The 24,537-nt window shown below is 42.7% G+C and overlaps 2 protein-coding genes across 2 annotated transcripts; both read left to right on the forward strand.

The window, feature by feature from the left end:
- Positions 1 to 5,968: 5,968 nt before the first annotated feature.
- On the forward strand, positions 5,969 to 7,586 carry MED7 (mediator complex subunit 7). Its single transcript, XM_086471079.1, has 2 exons — positions 5,969 to 5,984; positions 6,588 to 7,586. Exon 2 carries the CDS (start codon positions 6,606 to 6,608, stop codon positions 7,296 to 7,298), a length of 693 nt encoding a protein of 230 aa, XP_086327205.1. The 5' UTR covers positions 5,969 to 5,984; positions 6,588 to 6,605; the 3' UTR covers positions 7,299 to 7,586.
- A 4,399-nt stretch (positions 7,587 to 11,985) lies between these two features.
- LOC147414799 (hepatitis A virus cellular receptor 1 homolog) lies at positions 11,986 to 19,173 on the forward strand. Its single transcript, XM_086470982.1, has 8 exons — positions 11,986 to 12,040; positions 14,044 to 14,388; positions 15,000 to 15,050; positions 16,737 to 16,816; positions 17,070 to 17,126; positions 17,852 to 17,966; positions 18,600 to 18,639; positions 19,030 to 19,173. Exons 1-8 carry the CDS (start codon positions 11,995 to 11,997, stop codon positions 19,121 to 19,123), a joined length of 828 nt encoding a protein of 275 aa, XP_086327108.1. The 5' UTR covers positions 11,986 to 11,994; the 3' UTR covers positions 19,124 to 19,173.
- Positions 19,174 to 24,537: the final 5,364 nt, after the last annotated feature.

A 24,537-nucleotide genomic window follows, 5' to 3' on the forward strand; every position in this document is an offset into this window, starting at 1 on the left:
AAGACAAAGGCATGACTTATACTGCTGGCAAAACTACAGTGCTGCGAATCCTGCAGTTTATTCTGGCAATATGACATGTTTGCAGCTACCCAGGTTGCTGAGGCTGGATAGGGGTTACTTCTTCACACCACGCAGACATATTTTTTGAGCCATGTTCATTTACAAGATAGAACAGGCAGTCACCACGGGTGTGTGACCCAGTAAAGACCCAGCATTAACGTCTGGATTAAAAATCAGGTAGTGGGGTTGCTTCCAGAAACAACATTAATACTGTAAGCATAGGAAAGAGTGCTGGCTGATTCTATCAAAATGTGCCTGGATTTTGAGCCATGCCGATTTATTAACAAGTAGCGAGATACCTGTTTCATTGCTAAATAACCGTACGGGCTCTGTGCTGAGATTTGAATCTGTTTGAATCTGGTAATAGGCTGTATAGCAAGAAACAATTCAACTGTCATGTGCACTGAAGATTGATGTGCCCCAATTTTTACATAACGGAAACATTAAACTTCTTTCCTACAGTAGCAGGCACACCAATAGGCTGGGGCTGATATTTTAGTCTGAGGAGTCAGAAAGAAAAGGCAGCACAGCATTGCACTGCAAATTCATTAATTCCCAAAGCCACAGCAGGAGACAGGGAGATGGGAATTAACCACAGCAGATGGAGACGTAAAGCTTGCTTAAGTCCCCTTCACCCCCAATAGGCTCCTTTTCGTTTCCCCTCCTCCCTCGTATATCCTGCAACAAAGCCTATAACAATCACCAAAAAAAGAAATTCCTCAGCTCATTGTTTAACCAGGCTGTAAGATGTAACACTCAACCTAAACCAAACAGAAACTGGAACTGAGTTTCATTTTGGGGTTGTTTTTCAGACAACATGGGAAAAAAAAATCACACTTTTATTTACCATTTAGAGTGCAATAGAAATCAGAAATGGAAGAAATATTTTCTAGCACAGAAGAGAGCAGTGCTGTTCTAAGACCATGCATGAAAATGGGGTATTTACTGTGTAAATTTACAGTATTTACTGTGCTTAGATTCAAATTCTGCTAAAATAACTTAGCATACAGCAATAGCACACACTGTACACACTGCTGCTGAATTAACAGAACTGGAATGCCTGAAAACAAAACATGTCAATTTGCCTAAAATTAGTTACGAAGAAAACCAAAATAAACCTAACTAAAGCAATAAATTAAGATGTTGTGTCTTTGAGGCGCAGAATACAATTGTACTGATTCACCATCTTCTGAAGGGGTGTCCAGGTTCATTCCCACAATTTGGAGATGCTGTAGGAATTGTGCTGTATTATCCGTGGTAGGCTTGTACTGCATTAGCGTCCTTATTCCAGAAAAGAGCTGAAATGTAGCAGAAAGCAAATTGTAGAGTGCTAGGCATGACACTCACCATCGTTCTTAATTTCTCATTTGGAACCACTGTAAAGAGAAACGTTAGCAGCTCTCCATAGGCTGGAAAGGGTCATCCATGGCTCTTCTGAGAATCAGCCATGCTACCAAGAATGAGACTGAAACCCTTTTTTCTTCTTTCATTAGTTGACGTTATATCCCCTCTGTCTTGGCCACTACATACAGACTGGGAAAATGACTCAAGAAGATCACAGACATCATGTAAAAAACAAGTGCTTGGCCCTCCACTGTCTTCTACTGTTTGAACTCACAGCATTTTACATCCTTGCTGCACAGTTCACTGAGTGCAAGGCACTAGAGAATCCTGTTAAAAGAATGTGAAATCAAAGTCTGGAAAGTCCAATAAAACCAAAGATGTGTTAGTACCTCCTACTACATGGGTTTTTTCGTGCATCTCTGCAGGCAGTGCTTTTTATTCCTTGCCTGTCTTTCAGGGTATGATGTAACAAAATTATTTGAGATGAGATAAGAGCTTGCTGCCACAGAAACAACGAAAACCATTCCCCTCACCGTCTCCCCGATCTCCTCCTTCTGCCCATACACTCTCCTCTCTTAAAAGCTCACCCTGATGCTCACAGGATAGACAGCACAGTGAGTTGACTTAACTTACTAGAAGAGCTGAAAACTTAATCTAGAAAAAATACAGTAATGCTTTCTGTGGGGTTTGGAGTTGCATCAGTTTACTTTGCAATCCAGTACCTGACGGTGATGGTACAACGTAGTAAGAAGAAAGGACTCCCAGCCAAAGGTGGGGGGCTGGAGGAGCATGAAGGAAGAAAGGAGAGTGGGTCCAGGAGGAAAGAGTAGGGGGGGAGGGTGAAGAAATGAGACCTCCCTTTCCAAAGCAGAAAACTTTTTAGTTGTAGCATGGAACTGCACCCTTGCTGTATTTGAAAACTATGCTCTCAGTTCCATATTTATGCATCATGATAAGATCCCCATCCTGGAGTACCTTCATTTCTTCAAAATAATTATTTGTATGCGTTGAAGTAGTACTTAGAAACAACCACCATGCTAAGAATAAAGAATAAATAAAAAAAAAAAAGATAAGCCATCTCAGATCCCCCTGGCTGACAGTACATCATTTTCTGCTCTAAACTGTTTAGATTCTCAACTGACAAGGTCACCAGCTGATGAAAGAAGCAATGTGATAGAAGTATTTTATGAATGAAGATTAAAGGTCTCTTAAATCTTCCTGATGATCCCAAAGGATTTGTGCCTTAATATGGAGAGTTTGAACGACTGGTTTGTGTGAGATAGCAAGCCTGTGGCACGGAAGACCCAGCTCAATGCCTGCACCCAAAGCACTCCTTCACTCTGCAGAGACCGTAAGTTCCATAGCCGTGGCAGGGAAGTGGTGACTGCTGGCAACTTTTTCAATTTCTTCATTAACTTGTTTGTGGTTTTAAGTCTTGTCAAAATAATTAAAGGATACAATATTTATTTCAGACTCAAATTACCTTTTGTGCCTTCCAGTTTTCTTAAAGGTGGATCTTACTAACAGACTGCGCACTGGCACAACTCCTACGTTTCAAAGGGCTGGTTAGCCCCAGTCCAGTGCTGAAATGCTGAAAAGTGAACGCAACATGGGCAAACCACCTTATCCCGTTATATTTCTTCTGCATTGTGCTGCCCACCGTGGCTGCTCATTAGGATTTTTCTGCACAAAAAATAAGAGCTTTCTTTACCCAGGCTCCTGGGTCTGAGCAAGCCATTCACACTCGTGACATTTCAGTCTGCATGGAAGTGTTTCTGAAAAGAACACTAGATTAATTCACATCTTGGGGCACCATGAAGTCCTTAATGTAAGGATCTTTGTCTCACTTTTTAAGTAGAAGTAATGGCATCAAAGGCAGAAAATGTGAAGATACTGCTTGAGATATCTTATGGCATCTGATCTGACAGTCTAGAGACAATTGACAAATATAGATTGTGCCCAGATGAATTTACTGTCAGTTTTCCCTAAATCAAAGCTGTAAGTCATTACCAAATGGTAAGAATGCTTTCCTTTGGACAATATGCATACATTCAGGCCTTTTTTAGAAAAAAATAATCCCTTGAGCCTACATTTGAAAACATAACATAGGCCACATCCATATCTACATATACATGGATAAACACCGAACTATAACCACACTGATGACATCGATCTGTTCGAATACAGCGAAAAGGACAAACCTTTAACTCAGACTAAGTAATGAAGAGATACGAGACTAAGAAACAGTGTAGTAATTAATCAGCAATGTCACAGAAAATGTGTAAGTACGGTACAGCACTGCCAGAGAACAACAGCACTGAACTTCGTAACAGGAGAGACTTCAGTTTCACGGAAGTTCCTTCCTATGTGACAGACACTCGCTACATCATCTGAGAACAATGTCTCAAAGGGGGTCGTTTCCTCCCCAAGGGAGGCACTTTGGTTACAAATGAAAATTGATCAGCCCATTTTGCAGCCAGGGTTGCACTCATTGTCAATTGTAGAGTCTTGTTTGGTTTGGAGTATTTATATATTCAGATATTCAGTAAAATGTGAGCTGTAAATTTTTTTCAGGTTTTCTTGTCAAATAAACCTAACTATTCTGGAGTTTCTTCACATTGCTTTACAAATAATTAAGAGAATACAAAGTAATTATCATTCAATCGACATTTTTTTTTTGTGAAATAATCAATCTTGAAAAGTGAATCTGTAAATGATACTGCATGTGCACACAACGGGCCCCTGTCAGACAAAGGCCATTGCTGCCATCTGCTGAGAAAACAGGGCATAAATGACCAATTTCGAAAAATCCTTTCCTGTTGGCCATTTCAGGAAGAAATTCCTGCAGAGGTGATCCCAGCAAGCCCAGGTCCCCACGATCCACAAGGTGAAAAATTTAAATCCACAATTTTTCCTTCAAATGCTCCTAAAACAAAACTGAAAGAAACCCAACGGAGCCCAGCTGTCTAGTATTCATGTGGTCAGGCTTAGTGTAGGCAGACGAGGCAACGATGTGAACGCTTTCCAAGGTAATGTTGCAAATCTGCAGCGGGTAAGAAAAACTTATCTACACAAAATTAGGTAAGTAGAGACGTCCTTTATTAATGATGTGCACCGGGGACATGGGATCCTTCCCAAAGATGTCCACCGGCACATTGCAATCAACAGATATTTATACATTAAATTCACACATATTTAGTTTATACAATGCATATTCAATTTCATCCTCTCAATGATTGGTTCTTCTTTTCTCGCTTCTGATGCAAATTAGTGCACAGCCTCAGTTGTAGTCTTCTATTGTTCTCTTTTGTGTAGGTGGTATAATTTGGGTAGGTGGACTGTGAGTTGGAAGTCTCGACCACTCCCCAAATTGACCATGTATGGTCAAGGCACATGTCCTTGGCTCACACGCTCTTGGCTCGTACCTGCTTTGGTCATGATTCAAAGATTATACACCATGGCTCCCATAATAAATCCTGTCTTGTAGACATCTTGGACTATAACACATTGTTGTTATTTCTGGCCACTAACATATTATTGGTTAATGAATACGTTAGGTCTGGAATTTTATAGAGGCACGCTAGCAGCATAAGCAATACAGATTTTATTTTATATTTAATCATTTATTCTATTTGAGACTGATCTACCTAAAATTATCACTAGTCATCCCTACTAATATCTATTAATTAGAATTCTTGATATTCAAATCAGAATAAGAGGGGTAAGGGGTTTTCAAACAGCATCACTGGTGCATTAACAGGTTTCAAGTTTCTCTAGTTTCTAAACCACCATCACCTGGTGAAGTTTCTATGCTTACAGATTTTAAAACACTCACAGTTCTAACATTCTAAATCTGATGATTTTATGCAACAGTAACACCTTCATGGCCGGGGTAATGCCCACGTTTCTGACGCGGGGAAGCACTGCCTGCCGCACCATCACTACATACCACGGGATCCCACACTACGTGATCATGTGTAATCCAGTGTTTAACGTGGCAGAATGACGCTGGCAAACCCCCATCCGAGTACGTGCCTTCAAAGCAGCCCCTGCTTCCCAGCAGCAGAGACACACCGACCCCAACGCCCGTCTCCAAACGCTATTTCAGCGCAGCGGGGAAGCCCCCGAGGTGGGGCCCAGGCCTGCAACGCCAGGTCGGCCGCTCCCGCCCCCGCAGGCCTCTGGCCTTGCCGCCTCACGGGTGGCTTCCGGTGAGGGAGCTCCGCACCCCTGGGAGACCCACAACAGCGGCCGGGGTGCGGCTGCCCGCCCCGCCAGGGCTGCGTGCCGCCGCGTCCCGGAACACGGCAGCCGCTCGCAGGGCCCTGGCCCGGCAGCACCGCCATAACGCGCAGCCCGCAACTGCTCCGCTCTGCCCCGCGGCTCTTGGCACCGCCTCCCCAGGGAGGCTCTGCGGTGAGTGGAGCAAGCTCCTGACCGGTGTTCGAGAAGGCCAATCAGAGCGTGCCTCCCCGAAGTTGGCGAGCCAATGGAAGGGAAGGGAAGGGAAGGGAAGGGGCGCGGGCTGCTGGCCGGAAGCGGAGCCCTGGCGGTGGTGCTGAGGGGAGCGTGGCGGGCAGGTGAGGGCGGGCGGCTCCTGCGGTCGCGGGGTCCCGGCGGGGCTCTCTCCTCCGCCGGGTACGGGGTCAGTCGCCGGTGGGGTCTTCCCGTAGCGCTCCCCCAGCTCTTCTCTCTTCGGCAGTGGCCTGGCGAACCCAGCGGCGGGATTTGGGCCTTTGCAGAGCCTGGCCCGGCCCGGCCTGGCCTAGCCCAGGGCAGGTCGGCGGCGGCGGCTGTGGGCCCTGGGCGTGAGGCCGCGTCCTCCCCTGAGGGCGGTGCTGGCCCGCCGCCGGGCTGCGCTGTTTTCCCCTCTCGAGTGGTGTTAGTGGGCCAGGCCTCAGGTAGGGAAGGGGTCTTCCACCTCTTCCTGTGTCTGCTTTGTGTGTACGGGCTCGTCTTCCATGGTTCGGGAATGAATGCTTTATGTGAAGTTAATCCTGCTGAAAATGTGCCTCAGTAAAAAGATAATATGGATTTGTTCGGGAGTTTCCTTTATTCTACACATTGAGATGGGTTTCTTCTGGCCCATTTCCTTGCAGCCAGCTGCCTTATCTTTGTTTCTATTTATATGATAAAGTTGTCACACGAGTTGATTAACATATATTTTTTGGGACGTTCCCTAGGTATTTCATCTGGCAAAAATGGGTGAACCTCAGCAAGTGAGCGCCCTTCCTCCACCTCCAATGCAATACATTAAAGAATATACTGATGAAAATATCCGTAAAGGCATGGCTCCAAAGCCGCCTCCACCTGTGAAAGACAGTTATATGATGTTTGGTAATCAGTTTCAATGTGATGATCTCATTATTCGACCCTTGGAGAGCCAGGGCATTGAACGGTTACATCCTATGCAGTTTGATCACAAGAAGGAGTTAAGAAAACTTAATATGTCTATCCTCGTCAACTTTTTGGACCTCTTGGATATCTTGATAAGGAGTCCAGGGAGTATAAAGCGAGAGGAGAAACTGGAAGATTTGAAACTGCTTTTTGTTCACGTCCATCATCTTATAAATGAGTATCGCCCTCACCAAGCTAGGGAGACGCTGAGAGTCATGATGGAAGTGCAGAAACGTCAACGTTTAGAAACAGCGGAGCGATTTCAGAAGCACTTGGAGCGAGTTGTAGAGATGATTCAGAACTGCCTGGCTTCCTTGCCTGATGATCTGCCTCATTCAGAGGGAGGACTGGGAGTGAAAGTGGAAGCAATGGATACTGATGATGGCAGCAACTGCCTTGGACAGAGCGAAAAGCAGAGAGAGCGTTCTGGTGGCAAGAGAGATCAGGTTTTAGACAAAGATGCAGCTATGTGTAGCATTATTGATGAAATGACGTGAAGAAAACACTTTTTTTTTTGTTAGCTCACCATAGTAAGGGGCAGAATGGATTCTGAGGGTATATGTTGTATTTTGCTTTGCTGTTGTATTTTGCTTTGCTGTTGTACAAGCAGACAAAGCATTTATTGTGTGTCTGTTGGAGGTTGTGAGTGACTAGGCAGATGAAAATGTTTACTGTTTTGTGAGCTATGTGTTTATTGGTAGAAACAAAAAAATATACTTTTTGTTAAATGTATCGTGTGAGGTGGTAGCCACAGATTAAAGTTAGCTTTTTCTGTTGTGCTTTCATTTGTCACTTTCTGCTTTTTTGGGTATGCTTTTTTTTTTTTTTTTTTTTTTTTAAACTGCTTTATAGTGTGGAAGCAAATAAGGGATCTGACTGAGAGGAATTGCGGTTGACAGTTCCTCAATTTCAAATAAGTAATTTACAGTTTCAGTAGGTCCATTCAGAAATGTGTAATTCAATATTAAAATCAAAACTAGTGTGAAATCTGCAAAATCCATTCCTTTCTAGTTTTGTAGTAATATAACTGTACTAAAGATAACCTAAGAATTCCTTTACTACAAATGTAGTGTGGTGTAATTTGCCTTATAGAGACACACTGTCAGGAATCTCAACAACTAAATGAATTAAAATTATTTGGATTTTAGTTTTCTTGGATGTAAATCATAACCAGTCTTGAACTTAAAAAAAGGTCTACTTTTTTTTTTTCTGTTTACACATAGATGCTTAGACTAATGTCTGTTTCCTGCGTAGTTAATAACATGCATGAAGTGAATCATTTTGCAGTGCAGATGCTTTGTATTTGCCTTTTAGGTGGGCTGTGTGCCCAGCTGAGTGTTTTTCTCAGGAAGGAGAGTCTGATTGGGTAATTAGCCTTTACACTAATTGAAAACTTCTAAGTTGGAAAGAACCTGCAAGTATTCCATCAAGTGGAAGCCCTGTCAGCCGTGTTTAAAGAACATTTTGAGTTGGATCAACCCCCTCACAGCACGAGGGAAAGGGCAATTTGATTGTGAAGAAGTGGCTTTACCTTGCCCCTCCTGCCAGGGAATTCCTTAGGCTTCCATCTTTTTGCCATGTAACACTGCAGGTTGTGTGTTTTCCAAAGTACGTACAGCAGCTGAAAACCAGGTGAACTTTATGGGTGGGGGAAGTTGTTCAAACTCTGTATTTAACTGTGATTTAACAGGCTGTGTCTCTGTTTCATTTGGTAAGTCTGTCTTCAGAACTGTTGCTTAAACAGGCAGAAGTACTTAGCAGTTGGGTGCTGGGGATTGAGGTTGGTGCAGATGCAGATGAAGTGAACTGAAGTGAGTTTATGACTCATCGGAGGACATCGTCTGCTATTTTAAGTGCACATGACATTGTAAGGAGCAAAGTAGTAGAAAATTATTTTTAGAAATGTATAAATAGTTTTACAAAGTTAACCCTTTTGTCCTTTATTCAACCACCACTGTTGCCTTCCTTCTCCCTGGACTAGATCTGAATTATGTGGCTTGTACTACAACAGTTGCAAGTGAGCAGAATTAACTTGCAAGTGTTGTTTCATGTGGAAGATATGAAGAAACACTTGTGCCTCCTGGATAAGAGTTGTCCTGTGCAGTGGAACTACAGTTTGTCATGGACATTTTAACTTTGCCATTCAAAAAGAGCTGCTGTCACAGGTGCTCAATGGTTCTCTGTTGATTTTTGTCTAATTTTTATGCTTTTAATAGTCATAGGCCTGGGTACCACAGTTTCAAAATACTGCACAAGCTGGGTCCTGGCAGCGACTAACAATTGCAGTGAACATTTTTGTGAAACCATTGAGGCAAACGGGGATCATGGAATGTAAAAAATACTTAAGGCTGCCTTCACTTTCCAGTAAGTTTCATGAATAATTTGTCTATTCTAGAGGTTTGGGGTTTTTTAGTATGTTTAAACAAACCCTTAGAAAGCTGTGGGAGGCTTCCTGGTTTTTGTTTTTGTTTTTTCAGCCAAAACATTGACTTTTTCCTCTTTGTCAGGTCAAAACAATGACAGTTTTCCCTTTTTTCTGTTATGCCTTTGCTTTTGGGAAGCCAAGGGACTGTAGCCACAGGTAAGGCAGTGGGTGGCATATGCCTGTTAGTCTGGGGAAATGCACATTTTGTATTCCGTGGGATGGTGTGACTCGCTGCCTAGCGAATTTCCTTGTAAGCGTCTTCTCTAGCGTGTTAATTAACCTGTCCCTGATGAGATCTTCCCTTATCTCAGCAAATCCTGAATTTATTTTTGGATGTGATAACAGTTGAAGTATTCTACCCCTAAAATGTTAATGTGTACAATATATGTTGGACTGTATACGCCTTGTGAAACTTGGTGAGATACAGGTAACATCAGGTGTTAAGCAGCATCTTGTTGGATGTTTTCTTAATTGGAAAAAAAAAGAAGGGAAAAAAAAGCTCAGCCCTTCTATTATGTTGTCTGAACAAGCACAGGGATAAATACAGTCCCATGAAAAGTTCCAACAGTTTCTTGATACAGAGAAGCCAAGGGTGTCACCAGAGGACAAAAGGGGAGCGTTTGTAGCTCTGATCATCTAGGGGGAAAAGAAAAGCTGTTTAATGATACAGCTCTAAAATAGTGCAATGAAGAGATTTTTCCAACAATGCTTTAAACTTATTTCAGTGTTTGATGTTTGAGTTTGGTTTTGGCTTCACAAAGTATGATCTGACTGTATGCTCTGAGTCAAGAAAAAATGTGCAGCTGTTTTAAGAGCTGCATGAAAGAGGTGATGTTGGCTCCTTTTCTACAGAAATGGTGCTCTTTTCTTGCACAAATAAAGAACAGGAACTTGGAAAACAGGAATGTAGAAACTCAGAAATTATGTCAGGGCGTTCCATATGGACTGTATCTGAGGTGAAATCCAAAGCACGTGGGTTAACTGTTGCCCTGTAGCTCTCACGTACTCTTACTGTGTGATCAGAACGGCTTTCCTGGGGACACAGCCAGCAGACAGCACGGAACTGCTGTAGACGATCGTATGAACGGAACGACCTGGGTGAAGTGAGCAGAATGGACTCAGGCAGAGCTCTGGGATAACAGTTTCCTTATTTTCTTACCCTATTTATTTATTCAGAGCTCGGACGTGGGCCGTGCAGAGGAGGAATCTGTGTGGACCTGTGCTCAGTGTGTGTTATTGCAGGTAACGGGCAGAAGGGACGTGTCCTGGTCTGCAGGTGGAGGCTGGTCACCCGCTGAGCCACCAAGGTCCGTCAGCTGGTGCCATGCACTGTCCTGGCACAGCTGTGGTGAGTGTGATCACCCTCCTCCTGCCACAGCCAGGTCGCCCTGCCTTTTCCATTTGGGCAGGGCAGTTTCAGGATCCTGCCGTTAATGATCAGAATTGTTCCCGTAGCAGTTATGTGCAGTTTCCTGCTTCCCCAGAAACAAGAGTGAAGAGGAAGCATTTTCTTGACTCCTGCTTCCAGCCACAGCATGCAAAAATCCCCCTTTCTCTCAGTTCTCTCTACAAATGTGTTGCTCGTGTTTGTCTGTCTCTCAGCTGCTTTAATCCCCTGTTTTTCCTCTTTTTCACTATATATAGTATATATATATAGAAACTATAGCTTTGGTGACTGCTCTCGTGTAAGGTAGTCAGTGCGAGACAGCTCTGTTGGTTCTGATTCTAGCCTGAGGTATGTTTTTGGAAGCATTTCTGCTGTTTCAGTTATTGATAAAATTAACACCTTAGAACTTATTTTTGTCTGTATAAAACTGTGTGAAGTAGGTTGGTTGCTTCAGGGAAGAACATCTGTTGGCCCTAGATCAAAAACACTGGATCACAGCTGCAGTTCTGGTCCAAACTATAAGAAGACAAGGTGTCCTCAGGAACGGTGAGGTAGGTAATCCGGGGACATGGAACACTGTTTCTCGAAAGCTGTATTTCAGCAACATTTTGTTGAAGCGAGCCTTGAGCCTGGGGTGACATGGTTTCCACACTACTTTTAAAGTGACCTCTGTGTTCCGTACGTTTGGCTTCGTATTGCCGAAGCCCAGATGCATACAGAATTTGTAAGGGTCATGTGAAAAAGGGCTACAGCTCCATCAGGCTACGGCTGCCTAACAGTAGGCCTGCTTCCCAGCACTACCAAATTGCAGTCTACAGAGAAAATAGCATTTGCCTAAAGATGCTCTGAGCTGCCTCTAAGTAGCAGAATCAGAAATTTGCCGTTAAATGCTTGAGTAGTTCTTCCCAGGGATCTGTTGCTTTGCCAAACCCTTTCCATTTACCACAGTCTGTTACGTATCTTATGTAATCTCTTACGCAAATTCTATCTACTATGGTCAAAAAAAAGTGTGGGGAGCAGTATGATGGTTGTGTCAGCTCGGTGATGCTGACAACAGTTTCATCTACTGTAATCAAGCAGATCTGGAAAAAACGAGAAGTAGATTTCTGAAGTACTGCGAAGTATTTTAGCCTTTTAGTCAAACCACAGTCAGCAAGGGTTCAGCTGAGTACAGCACCAGCAGCAGCGCTTGGCTGTGCTGCTAGAGACTGAGACTAACCACAGGAAAGGCAACCCTGCTGAGACTAAAGGGCATTCTCAGCTGTGTCTGCGGTGGTGTGCTGGGAAATAAACCCAGAAGTTTACGAAGAAGATAAGTTTTATTGAATGGAGGTGGTGCCCGAAGAGTGAACTGGAGTGTTGTTGCTTGTCTTCAGCCACAATGGCTTATTTCTGCATGAACTGGATTCTTCTGATCCTGTTTACAGGTAACAAATCGGGCCTAAACAAGTAGGTGGAGGTGGATGGAGGTAACGTGCATCAATGTTTCTGAGGGTTGCAAAGAGAATTTACATTACAAGGGGAAGAGTGTCCACGTGGCACAGAAACTGCAGTTTTGTGTTATGAATAGAACTTATCACAGTAGCTCAATAGTCTTCTGATGGCCTTATCTCCTTTTTAAAACAAAATCATGTTGAGGGTATAATAGTTTTAAAGGTGCTGCTTCTTGGGCTGACTGCTAGTCTTATTAGTGAATGATCTTTTGGGGTTTTTAGATATTCATGGTCTGAAATGAGCAGAGAACTTCGTTTTAGAGAAGATGTAAAAAGGATATTTCACTTCAACAGGCTTTGCAAAGGTGAATGCTTAGGAAGACAAGGAAAAGGTCAGCTGTGACTTCTGGTGGTTTTTAGCCAATATGAAATTTTATTGGGACAAATAATATTTTTTTGGGACAGAGAATTTCTTGGTTTTATTCTGAGGAAGCAGAACTAGGAAAATATTGTTAAAGGCAATAGCACTGAAAACAAGTTGCAGAGAGGTACTAGTATAGGCAGATAGACATCAAAAATTTGGTTGTAGGATATGTTCAGTAGAAAGAAAAGGGATATTACAGATACTATTTCCTCTAGTTCTTTATAAAGCCTTTTATGATGAGATTCATTTAGCGCTTGCTTTTTTATATTAAATAAAATACATTATTTTCCAAGATTAGTTTCTATTATACTGTTGTGGCAAAGTCTCTGAATGCAGACTTATTTTTAACTCTAACAGATTAGCTTAGGGAAGTTACTGAGCTGAGCTGGGGAAAACAGCTTTTTCACAGGGGGCAGTGGCAATCAGGCTGTACAGTGCTGAGGATCCACCGGTGCCTGTTGGTGGACCTGCCTCGGGGAGCTCCCTTCCTGATTACGGACTGGGCTAGACTTTTAATAGAGACAATTTGTTGCCTGTACTTGCTGCGGAGATTTCTATCCCTGAAATGTTGATACGGATAGATTGAAATACTTACACACGTGATCCCGTCTTACTGAATTTGATAAGAAATGTGGAGTGGTAAGTAAATGGGAAACAGTTTTCTTTGAAGTACAAGCAGACAGAATGTGCACCTCGGGAGCCCCACTGCATCACCTGTTAGAAGGTGATGGTTACACGATGGCTGTGACTGGATCACCAGGGCACAAATGATTTTGGCTGGCACTTAATACAGCTTTCATTAAAACCCTCCTAAAGGGAATATTGAATGAAGTGGTATATATACAGCAAAATAAATTATCTCACTCTGATGAATGGTCTACTGGCTGCTAGGTCTCACTGTTTTGACTTGAATAGTGTGACACAGCCTTCTGGAAACATGAAAAATGACTTTTAATGGGAGTTAGAAACGGCATAAGAATGAGATAGGAAAATAAGTTAGTGAAAAAGAGGGTATAAAATTTCTCAGAATAGCTCTGAAAAAATCTCTTCTGATAGGAATAGGCAGAATCTGTCACTACACAAGAAAAAAGGAAACCGGTTCAGCAGTGATCATTCTGATGAAACCTGCTGTTTAGTGGCTTTTCATTGAAAGGGAGGAAGGGTTTCCCACAATGGTTTTAATGAAAGTCAATGTCTTACTGTTCCTCCATGTGCAGCTTGGATTAAATCTGAAATAAGTTAAAAAATAAAGAGCTAACAGACTGGACATGGCTGAAGAGAAGTTGTGCAGATTCAAACTCTGTTCTCTTCACCTCTCTGCCTACCTGCAGAGGCTGCAGAAGGAGTGTTTCTTCTTTCTCTGGCTAGAGACACATTCTGAACAAATCACTGGCATGATCATTATCCCTCACTGTGTCAGTCCAGCTGGGATTCACATCTATTCGTGGAAAACCTGATCCAGCAATGCCTGGTGGTGGTTGCAAGATGGGAGGTATTGGGTCATGCAAGATGTGCAAGAAGCTTCCACTTGGTGCACGGTGCTCAACAACTACATTTGTCTTTTTGTCCACAGGCCCTGCAGTATTGGGATCCCTTGTGAAGGGAACGGTTGGTCAGAATATCACTGTGCCCTGCTTTTACAGTGTTAAGACGACACAAGACATCACATCGATGTGCTGGGGTCGTGACAGCTGCCCTGTTTCAAAATGTTATCGGACCATTATCTGGACAGATGGGTGGAAGGTGACAGAGAAGTACAACAGCAGGTATTCGTTGGAAGGGAACCTGCAGAAGGGTGACGTGTCCCTCACGGTCATGAACGCCGAGGAAGCAGACAGTGGGATATACTGCTGCCGCGTGGAGATCTCAGGGTGGTTCAATGATCAGACGAGTAATCACAAAGTTGTGATAGAGAAAGGTGAGTGCAGAGGTGCTCTCTTGTGTCAGTACCGTGGTGGTAAATCTGCTGTTGAGTCTGGATTTCAAAGCTTGTGGTGGAAATTATTTCTGTAATCGTCCATAAAACTGATCTTTAGGACTTTGCAGATCTGCTTGTTAGTGCTGTTTAAATTAAGCTCTCTTTGGCATTGTTGTAATCCCAGCACAGTCCATGCAATTAAAAAAAAAAAGGGCATGGTGCTTTGTTTCATGGTGCACAGCACTACCGAGCTTTCTTAGAAGCACGATTTGAAGAATTTAAGAGAAAGGGCATAATTAATTCATCTGAAGCACTATACTTGTAGCCTTTTCATAGAAAGCGGTGCTTCATTTTCCCTGCTTGATTCCAGAGTAAAGCCCAGGGACACAAAATTACTATAGACAATTTTTTTTAATCAAATCTTCCTTTGATTTTTAGTGTTTCTCTTGTTTGTAAAAAGCATAATAATATATGGAACAAGTAGCTGACAGATGTACTTGTGTAGCTGGTGCTAGCAAATTTTTATGGTAGAAACGCTTTCTCTTTTTCACTACATAAATGCACACTAAGGTTAATTATAATGTATGTTGGTTTTATTTTTTTAACATCAGCTAGGATCTCTACTGCAAGTCCTCACACTTACACCTCTGAACAGACCTCAGGTAACTTATCCAAGTATTAATCTCAATAGCATATATAACCTATATTGCAAATGGGGATCTTAGGCAGGAAACAAAATGATATAGAAATGTCTTGGCTAAAACTTACTAAACTTTACAATAGGACCAGAGATCAGAACTTGGATTTAAATTCTGATTGACAGTATACAGAGAGTCCAACACAAGGAATGTGTATTCATGGGAGGAAGTTTGCTTCCAGGTGTTACACTTAAGTAGGTGTTTTACTGGTGCTGCAAGCATTGTTTTTCTAGTGGCTGTTGTTTTGGTATGTTATTTTCTTTGTGATATAAAATCTCACCTCATCTTCTGGAAATGCATCCCATGAACAGTAAAACACAAATTTTTAGGAGTTGGGTCTACTCACTATTTAATCAATTTATTTGTCGCTCTGTAACATAAAACTGTTTTATTGGACTGGCTCAAAAGTGCATCTAATCCAGGATCCTGTCTCAGTAGCAGTCAACAGTAGATGATTAAGGAGGATTGTAGAAACAGGGAAGTAATTTTCTGATACAATGCCAAAGTATTCTTCTACCCTGGTATAATGTGTGTCTTGAAGGCTGCCCACGTCCTCTGTATGCTATGCATTTAATAATGTGAGACCTTCCATTGTAGTGGAAGAGGCAGTGAACAACTATTCCTCACAAGTTTATAGACTTCTATCATATACCTACTTGGCTGCATTTTTCAGTCTGAAAAAGACAAGTTTAATTTCTAGTACAGAAGAGAGAGCTCATAGTGTAACAATAGTTTATTCCCTGGATTTTGAAAGGAAAGTTAGGGATGTGTTTGTATGTCTCTGTCCATCTCCAATATTTCCAGCTAAGCAACTCTAAATTGTTACAACAGTTGCATTTCCTTTTTGGAAGAAGAAGTGAAAACTTTCTCAGGGTGTTTCTGTTCTAGTTGCAAATAATATGGCTTCCAATCTTAGAACTCACGGGTTTGCTTAACCTTGTGACATCTTCCTTAGCTGCTAGTGGAACAATTTTTTCTGTTTTCAGAATACAAGTTTATATGTGCGTGTTCACACAGAGGGAGACTGGAAAAGGCAGGTGCCCATGTGCTTCTGATGTAGGAATACTCCAACATCTCTCCTGAAAGAGAACAAGTGAAGCAGATGATGCTGTCCCCTTCAAAATAAAGCTTCTAAAGTTTGTAGCTCTGATTTTTAGATACTTCAAACAGCTGTGTTCTGACAAATTACCTCAAAATGTGCTGCAGGTCCTTAAGCAAACATATCACACTTTGGTCAGTCTGTTTATTGTATAGCTGCCTGGGACTTTAAAATTATCACTTGCTTTCTTCAACTCTGCACCACTTGCTCTTTCAAGGCACTGAGATAGCCCAAGTTTGCTTTAGGCATCCGCTGCCTCTCCTTGGCTCCAAAACCAGATGCCTACCTTAGTAACTCCTTCCTTCCAGGCCCTGTGTTAAGATATCAGCGAGAGCTAAGTGTCTCCTGGAAGGAATTCAAAGCTCTGAAAAGGGCAGCAGAGGCTTCAATATTCAGAGTTTTATGCTGCCCTCTGAAGGCACCAACCTCTTCGTGATATGCAGAGCCGAGACTCCTGATAGATCGATGGTCCCAAGTCAGCAGTACAAATACCTCTGTCAAGGCAGAATGGTTCTCTGTGCAAGTGATGTGTTTGTCTTGCCTTTGCTCAGCTCCTAGGAGCGCCAGCGAATCATCCTTTACCATCACAAGAACGTGGCCGTCTGTTTCTGCTTCAGAAGCTCCTCAGACTGTAAGCATCTCTGCTATAGCATATCTAGACAAAGCGGACAGACATGAGACGTTGTTGGATCACCCCTACAGTTCACTTGTACGGCTTTAGTTTAATTGTAAAAGAGTATTTTTTTTTTTTGGTAGTCTGCATCTTATGAAAGAATGCTTATGTGTTCTTTAATAAAGAGTCCAAAACTCCCTGCTTTGCATGCATAAAGTACTTCCTACTTTAAAGCAGGAAAGGCTTTAGCAGTATCTATATTGCTTTTCAGGCCTCTGGTCCCTGCTCGGGCACCTCAGACTGCTTGGTTGTAACTGCAAACATGCAGGTATGGCAGGATATGGGGAAGAGTTGAAACTGGACCGCGTGACAGCACAGGGATGCCCTGCACTCCCCATGCAATGGGGTTCAAATAGGCAGCTCTGCATCTGCCCTGCTGAGTCCTCTAGCACTTACTGCAGGGTGACAGGCAGTAACATCACCCAAATTTAATCAGGAAGACAAGACAGCCAAGCTAGCCTTTGCGAAGGTCTGCCATAACGTACTACAAGGCAGTATGTGCTGTGGGCATTCATATTGCTGCATGTGCAGAATGTGAGTTGGGGACCATACCGTGCGCAGGTTCCTGGTTAGATATCTAATGGCTGTCTTCAGAAAGAAGTTTTGCCTAAATAAAGACCAATGCAAGGAGAAGGAGTATTTACTTATGGGTATAAAGCCTTGAATATCTAATGAATAAGTTGACAAAAGGCAGGAGGGTGTGCCATCAGGAGATATTTCAATCATAAAAATAAAATATTCACCAAGTAGTATTAAACCTGAACAAATGGGATTTGTCATAACTTCAGGTCCTGTGACAGTCTCATAATCTGTTTAACAGCATGGTTCACATAACTCTTACAGTGATTCTGCTTGAAACTAGTCCTGAAATTAGCCTCTTGCTCTCAAGTGTGCTTTTACAGCAGGGTTGCAAAACACTCAAATGGCCTTTGGCTACTGTATGGGCTTCTTGCTCTCAGTGCCGCTAATGCTCATCTGTTTTGTGTTTGACAGAACATGTCTGTATCCTTTCCCAGTCAGCAGTATTCAGAAAATGGGCTGTACATTGGGATTGGTTTATGTGCAGTACTTCTAGCAGTCCTTATTTTGGCTCTGTTCCTCGCTAGACGTAAGTACTTTTCACAGGTGGTTATTCAAGGGTTGGTCACGTACGTCTAATCACAGCCGTGGCAGATGCCACTTCTGCTCCAGGGGAGCTAAGGTCTCTGGATGTCCTCGCTCTGAGCCCTGCACTGTGGTTGCTGGCTCAGCTCTCCCCCTGAGCCGCTGGGGCATGCAATGGCGAGGTGCGAATGCGGTCTCGTCATTTTATGGCTCAGACGCCGTAGCAACCACTCGACCCAGGGGCTGGTGAGGAGATGTGTGATACAAGCCCACCTTTCCTGCCCCACTCGGTTCCTCCTGCCCATTCCTCAGTTGCCATCTTGTCCCAGTCCTTCCCAATGCTAATGGGAGGGGCACTGGTTTCATATAACCATATCCAATATTCTTTTATGTGCCAGACTTTCTGCATAGAGGCGCTTGGTCAGACCAAGCCATACAAATTAGATCCCATGGAAATAATGGGGATTTTCTATACTGAAAACATTTGCTTAGTTTCCATTTGTTTAGTTTCCTTTTTAGTTTCTTACACTTGAATATTTTTTTTTTAAATCTGCAACTTACCTGCTTCTGATGGTTTAAAGAAAATTAATGGGTTTCTTTATTTTTTTTCTTTATTTTCATTCTGGATGATCCTTAGACTATTTATATAATACAAAGAAGACCGATGGCTTTGCAAAGTAAGTTCTGTTTCTGCTTTAGCTAATAGGACAAACTAGGTTGCAGAAAGAAAATGTCAATATGCTGACCACTCCACTACATACTTTGACTGTTTTTCAATCTCAAGTTAATAGGAAACATTGCAAAAAGAAAATAATAAATCCTGCTACTTATCATTAGTTAGTAAGCAAAAGTGACTGTAACTGTCAGTTCATTGCATTAGGGAGCATGCAAACTTCATGTGGGTTGTCTGATAAGTGGAAGAATGATTCATTGTCAGTCATGTTTAAATAAGTTTTTTTTGCATATTTTACGTTTTTCCAGTGAGCTGGTTGATTTAGCTATCTGCTCCTCTGTGTTTCTGTTGTCTGTTTTTTATTTAACAGCGTTGTTTTTACTCTTTTGTGCAGCTTCGTTGCGTTTTGGAGGCCAGAAGGTGCAGGGAACCATAGTGCCCTGGAAGATGAGATCCATGCAGAGGAAAATATTTATATAATACACTAAGAGCTGTATGCGTGTTTGCCTTTGTCGTTGCTGGGACATTTAATAGTTTGCAAATGTTAGCTGCTCCCTCTGCTCAGCAGCTTCATGTGACTGGACTACCGAAGCATTATTCACATCATTCTAATAAAACAAATAAAAGCTACACTTCTAATTGAAACTTTATCAGCCTGTTCCAGAAACAGAAACCCTCCTGGCTTGCATAGAAATTTCCAGAATCCGCTTATCAAACCCTGAAGAAAGTTACCATTATATTTATTATCTTCTTCAACTTCTCTCTTCCTTTTTTGGAAAAAAAAAGTGCCAGAGTGGCTACTCTGTTGTAAAAGGAAAACCACACCTGTTTTTTAAGTTTGTCTTTACTGTCTGTTGTGTCTGCCAGCTACAAAACAGTCCATGCCATCAGAGGGCAGAAGCAATCTCATAGCTGCCATGACAAAGATGACACATGGAAAAACTTGCTAATATTAGTATTTCAATATACATTTAGTTGAATTTTCATTGAAGTCAGGTATACCCAGTCCTGGTAACAGCTCAGTAGTGCAATGTGCTAATTCCTGTCCACCCACAGTTAAATCTGGAGGAGCTATTGATGCTCAGCATATCATGGGATGTCCTTAGGGCCTACAGGATCAGTACTTCAATGTGCAGGATATTCACAGCTTGTTTTCAGAAAACCATGACTAAGTGTGTTTTCCTCTGCAAAATACATCACCTTGTTTTCTCTGTGGCTTTCTCCTTGGGTGTGCAAGTGCCCTAAGAAGTCCTCAGGGTGGAAAGTCTCACTTCCAGGACTCTAAAACAACTGAACAAAAACCCCCTACTTTGTGAAGTTAGTGAAATTCTTACTTTTCTTAGCTTGTGGAAGTCATGGACATTGCACAAAATATATGCTGAAAGTTTGCCCTGCCTTTACACCCCTCTAGATCCCAAGTGACTCTAATGTCTTATGCTGAATTTGATGGCTTTTAGCTCATAAACAGGGAGTATCTGTGGCCTGGAGCCTTTCCTCCATTGCTCCTCAGTTAGACCTGGCTCTCAGCTTTTGTTCTCTGCAACACTAAACTTTGATTTATTTAAATAAACGGAGGCAGCCCCATGAGGATGAATCAACACTTTATGCATTGTTGACCACTAGACCCAACACACCCAAATCAGCTTTAACTGGAAGAGTAATTTTCCCCAGTTGTTTTTAAGAACACATTTTTAAACAGAAGCTGGGACTACCTGAAAGAGCAGAAAAGAGACCTCCTGCCTGCAGGCAGAAGAGAGACCAACTCTTAATAAATATCAATCAGTACAAATTTTGCCCTGAAGCTCATCCCAAGCAGCAATGTGGAACACCTAAAGCAGATATTTCTGTCAGAGGCAAGACTTGGAGATTTACCACAAACTTTATATCACTGAGTTCATCATTTTCAAGGGAATCATGTGAAGAACAAAGCTGTGTTATGCAATGAGGTGTAAAGGAGCAATAATAAAATCAGTAGGTATTTACGTTAACAGCTGAGATGCTTGGGGGCCACAGCCTGGTTGTGCTTTAAGGGGAGCTGGGGTCAGTGGAGCAGTCAATCCTTCCCCCAGCTGGTAGAGACAGGAGGGCTTGAGCAGGCTGGGGAGGGGAGCGTTTTCCCCCAGGAGTCCTGGAGAGCGTGGCTAAGGTGGGATACCACAGGTGAGTGTGCTTGCAAAGACTCACAAAGGAGCGAAGGGCTCCTTCTCCTCCTGTTCTGAAAGGAAGAGATGCAAAGCAGTTTGGAATAGGTGACCCTGGTGTGCTTTGTATTTTCATGTGTGCTGTGTGTTGTCTTGGGGCTGTCTGTTGGAGCAGGCCTAAAAGGTTGGAAATTTGGAGGTGAATTCATGGTTGACTGAAGAGCTCAGTGTGGGAGCACAAAGATTAGGTGATTACTGATCCCTAGGCCAGGAAAGGTAGTAGAGGAAACCAGCTCTGCCACTTTCTGTCCTCATGTCACATGTTGTCTTGTGTAAGAACATACTGAAACAAGAAAGAACTGGCTAGTGTTAGACTGTATTTTTGTATTGGTCATTAGTAACAATTACTAAACTAAAATGACTGACCCCACCGCAGACATTGCTTTCCTTCTGCCTGGCTGAGCATGTTGCTGCTGTGGGCTCTAGCCCATGACCGGCGCTGGAGGAAGTCTGATCTGGTCTCTGAACTAGATCTCGGAAAACATCTTCAGCAATTTCTGCTTTCTGCAACTTGTACCAAATCAATCTCTGCTGGGATCAGAGTTAGACAAGTGTGGAGTTTCCAAAATGATCTAATTCCAACCACTCACACTCTTAAGGAGTTTGAGGACCATCCTTGAAGACTGCTAATCATGAAAACTCGTTGCCTGTAAGGATTTTTTCTTAATATTACGGACTAATTCAGACTAATTCATATATCAGAGAGTTTTCATGCAAAATAAAGTTCTTTAACCAAAATCTCAATTAGAGTTTCCTTTCTGCTGTGCAGTTACTTGGTAAACAGATTCTGCAAAGGCTGTGCAGAGCAAGAACTTTGCCTTGGATATGCAGTATAATACATACAAATACATGCAGGCAGAAGGCCTCTGTACTTTTTCATTACTTACACTTGTATTAGTGGATTGTAGAACAGGCATTTCAAAATTAGCCCCAGAGATGTGCAGGTGGCGCTTGGAGCCCGTTCACCCATTAAGAGATTATCCAGCTGTACACAAACTGGCAGCACACTGAGCGTGAAAAAGCTAACTAACAAGCTGCAAACTGTTTTTTTTTTTTTTTTTCTGAGACCACTCTCTGCCTTTCCTTTTCTGCCTGCAAGAAGCCACTAGATAGCAGTACAGAAGCAGAAAGCAGGGCATATTTTTCTGTTTCTTCCCACAACACTTGGATTTTGGGCAGCCTTTTTCAATTCACTCTGCTGCGTTTTGCCTGGTCTTGCTCAAGAAACAAAGCTAACATGATGCTTTATTCGTCCTCTTCCTTCCCTAGTCACCTGCAACATACCGACCAATTCTGTTTTGACAAGCTTCATGGAAATTGGTAGCTGGATAAAGATCCAAATTTGTGCCCCAGGTGGGATTCAGCTGCTCTCTGCACTGGCACCAGCTGGGCATGGGCTCACAGCCACTGCTTAATGGTGAGCAATGGGAGACAAAGGAGAAACTGGGATCATTGCAGTGAAAAAGCCTGCAGGATATTGGACACATCAGGTTTCATTAGTTGTGTTCACAGGACAGCTGGGGCTGTGTGTACTTGGCATTGTATGAACTGTACCTGGTAGAATACAGCAAATTAGATATTTTACTGATTGCTGGTTAACCTGCCTGATGATGTTGACAATAAGACACTGCTGTATTGTTGTCTCTATCCCTGCTGGTTGCTGTTTGTGCTGCACTGAAGCACGTGAAGGTACAGAGCAGCACTGCAGCATCACTTTGATTCAGAATAAACTCAGAATAGTTCTCTGAGCTTCATGCTGCTTGAACCTGCCACTAAGTTGGCTACAGCAACATCAGTTGGATACATGCTGGTGAAAGAAACCAGGCACCCTGTCTTTGCTGGAGCCTAGTCTACTGGGGATCTCCTTGCTGCTGTAACATAGTGGTGGTGTGATGGATGAGGATGTTAATGAGAGAGAGCCTCCTACTCCAATGTATTAGAGTCCAACAGGTCTGCAAGCACAAGAGTCCTTCTCTGATGCTGTGTTGGGGGCGATAGCAAACAGCTAATCCCTCTCCAACCTTCCTGTGCTACCCAAGCTTTTGTAGACCTCTTCAAGGTGCCCCTTAAGTTCTCTTTTCCAGGCTGACTTATCCTGGACTACCCATCTAATCCTTCTGTGGAAGCTCTTCCATACTTTCCACCAGTCTTTTTGCCCTTCCTGGAACCCTTTCTGGGTCTAACATACGCTTTGAGGGGATTAGAACTATACATAGGATCCAAGGTAGATTTGTATAGTGGTGTAATGCTGTCTTCTGCTCAGTTTTCTATTGTTTTACTAATAACTGCTAAAATTTGATTTACCTTTTCTAATGCTACCAAACAGAGGAGTGATATTTTCATGGGCTTGACTACTCATGATAAGCCCCAAAATCTTCTCTTTGAGGGGTTTGTGTCTCGTTAAAGCCCATAATTTTATCATTTGAACTTGGAATTGCTTCTCCCATTTGCACAATGCTATGTTCGTATGTACAGAATTTTGTCTGTCTGCAAGTCTTTATTCCTGACCTTAATGCACTGAATTATTTTTGGTTGATTACTCATCTTTTCCAGAGAAGAACTTCTAGAGAACTTCATTATCAATTGATCAGAAAGAGTAAAAAAAGGTCAGAAAGAGTAAACAGTACTTCTTGAAGTTGGTAGTGCAGACCTTTGGGAAGGACGTTGTTTTGCCAAGAAAACATTTGTGAGAGTCTCTTCAAGGCTGTCTTTACAAATAGAAAATATGAAGCTGGTGAAAGAAAGAGGGAGGTCTTCAAGCAGAAGGCAGAATCAGGAACTGAAAGGATTAAGAAAATGTAAACAAAGACAAAGAGGTGGAGACTAAGCCAAATATTTAGCAGTGTAAGAGCACAGAGCTTGTTCTTGCTGCTCAACACCACAGAATGATAACAGGCCTTAAATGTTCCATGGAAAGGGAAACCAAATAGTAGATTGGACTCTCTGGTGGTAGTATCATGCTGAATGTCTTGGAAAAAGAAGGAGAACAGGACAGAATGGGATAGGATAGAATAGTTCAGTTGGAAAGGTGCTACAATGATCTTCTAGTCCAACTGTCTGACCACTGGGCTGACCAACAGCTAAAACATGAAGGCCCCTTAAACACTAACAGGCTTAGGGCATCAGCCACCTCTCTAGGAAGCCTGTTCCAGTGTTTGACCACCCTTTTAGTAAAGAAATGCTTCCTGATGTCTAGTCTAAACTTCCCCTGATGCAGATTTGAACCATTCCCAAACATCCTATCACTGGATACCAGGGAGAAGAGATCAGCACCTCCCTCTCCACATCACCTCCTCAGGAAGCTGTAGAGAGCAATGAGCTCGCCCCTCAGCCTTCTTTTCTCCAAACTAGACAAATGCAGAGTCCTCAGCTGCTCCTCATAGGACATGCCTTCCAGCCCTTTCACCAGCTTTGTTGGCCTCCTCTGGATGCATTCAAGGAGCTTAACATCCCTCTTAAACTGTGGGGCCCAGAACTGCACACAGTACTCAAAGTGAAGCTGCACCATTGCTAAATCCAGCAGGAGAATCACCTCTTTTGACTGGCCTCTCTCCGGAAGTGTAGGAAGGAAGCAGTTGTGGTACATAAAATCTGAAAATGGAGAAATGAAGCTTCAGTGGGGCTCACTCAGCATCTCTGGAAAGTATAAGATCTAGCTTTTTCTCCTTCCACTCGCTGCTCCGGAGTTCCCGTCAGCTAAA

The sequence above is a fragment of the Leptosomus discolor genome, chromosome 10 (assembly GCF_034619465.1).
Source record: "Leptosomus discolor isolate bLepDis1 chromosome 10, bLepDis1.hap2, whole genome shotgun sequence".
Classification (NCBI taxonomy): domain Eukaryota; kingdom Metazoa; phylum Chordata; class Aves; order Leptosomiformes; family Leptosomidae; genus Leptosomus; species Leptosomus discolor.

What these genes read in the sequence shown, in the direction of transcription:
- MED7 (XM_086471079.1), top strand. Translation starts at nt 6,606, where the DNA reads ATGGGTGAACCTCAGCAAGTGAGCGCCCTTCCTCCACCTCCAATGCAA.
- LOC147414799 (XM_086470982.1), top strand. Translation starts at nt 11,995, where the DNA reads ATGGCTTATTTCTGCATGAACTGGATTCTTCTGATCCTGTTTACAG. An exon ending in TCTTCTGATCCTGTTTACAG is followed by an intron (nt 12,041 to 14,043) that starts GTAACAAATCGG and finishes TTTTGTCCACAG; the next exon opens with GCCCTGCAGTATTGGGATCC. An exon ending in CTTCAGAAGCTCCTCAGACT is followed by an intron (nt 16,817 to 17,069) that starts GTAAGCATCTCT and finishes ATTGCTTTTCAG; the next exon opens with GCCTCTGGTCCCTGCTCGGG.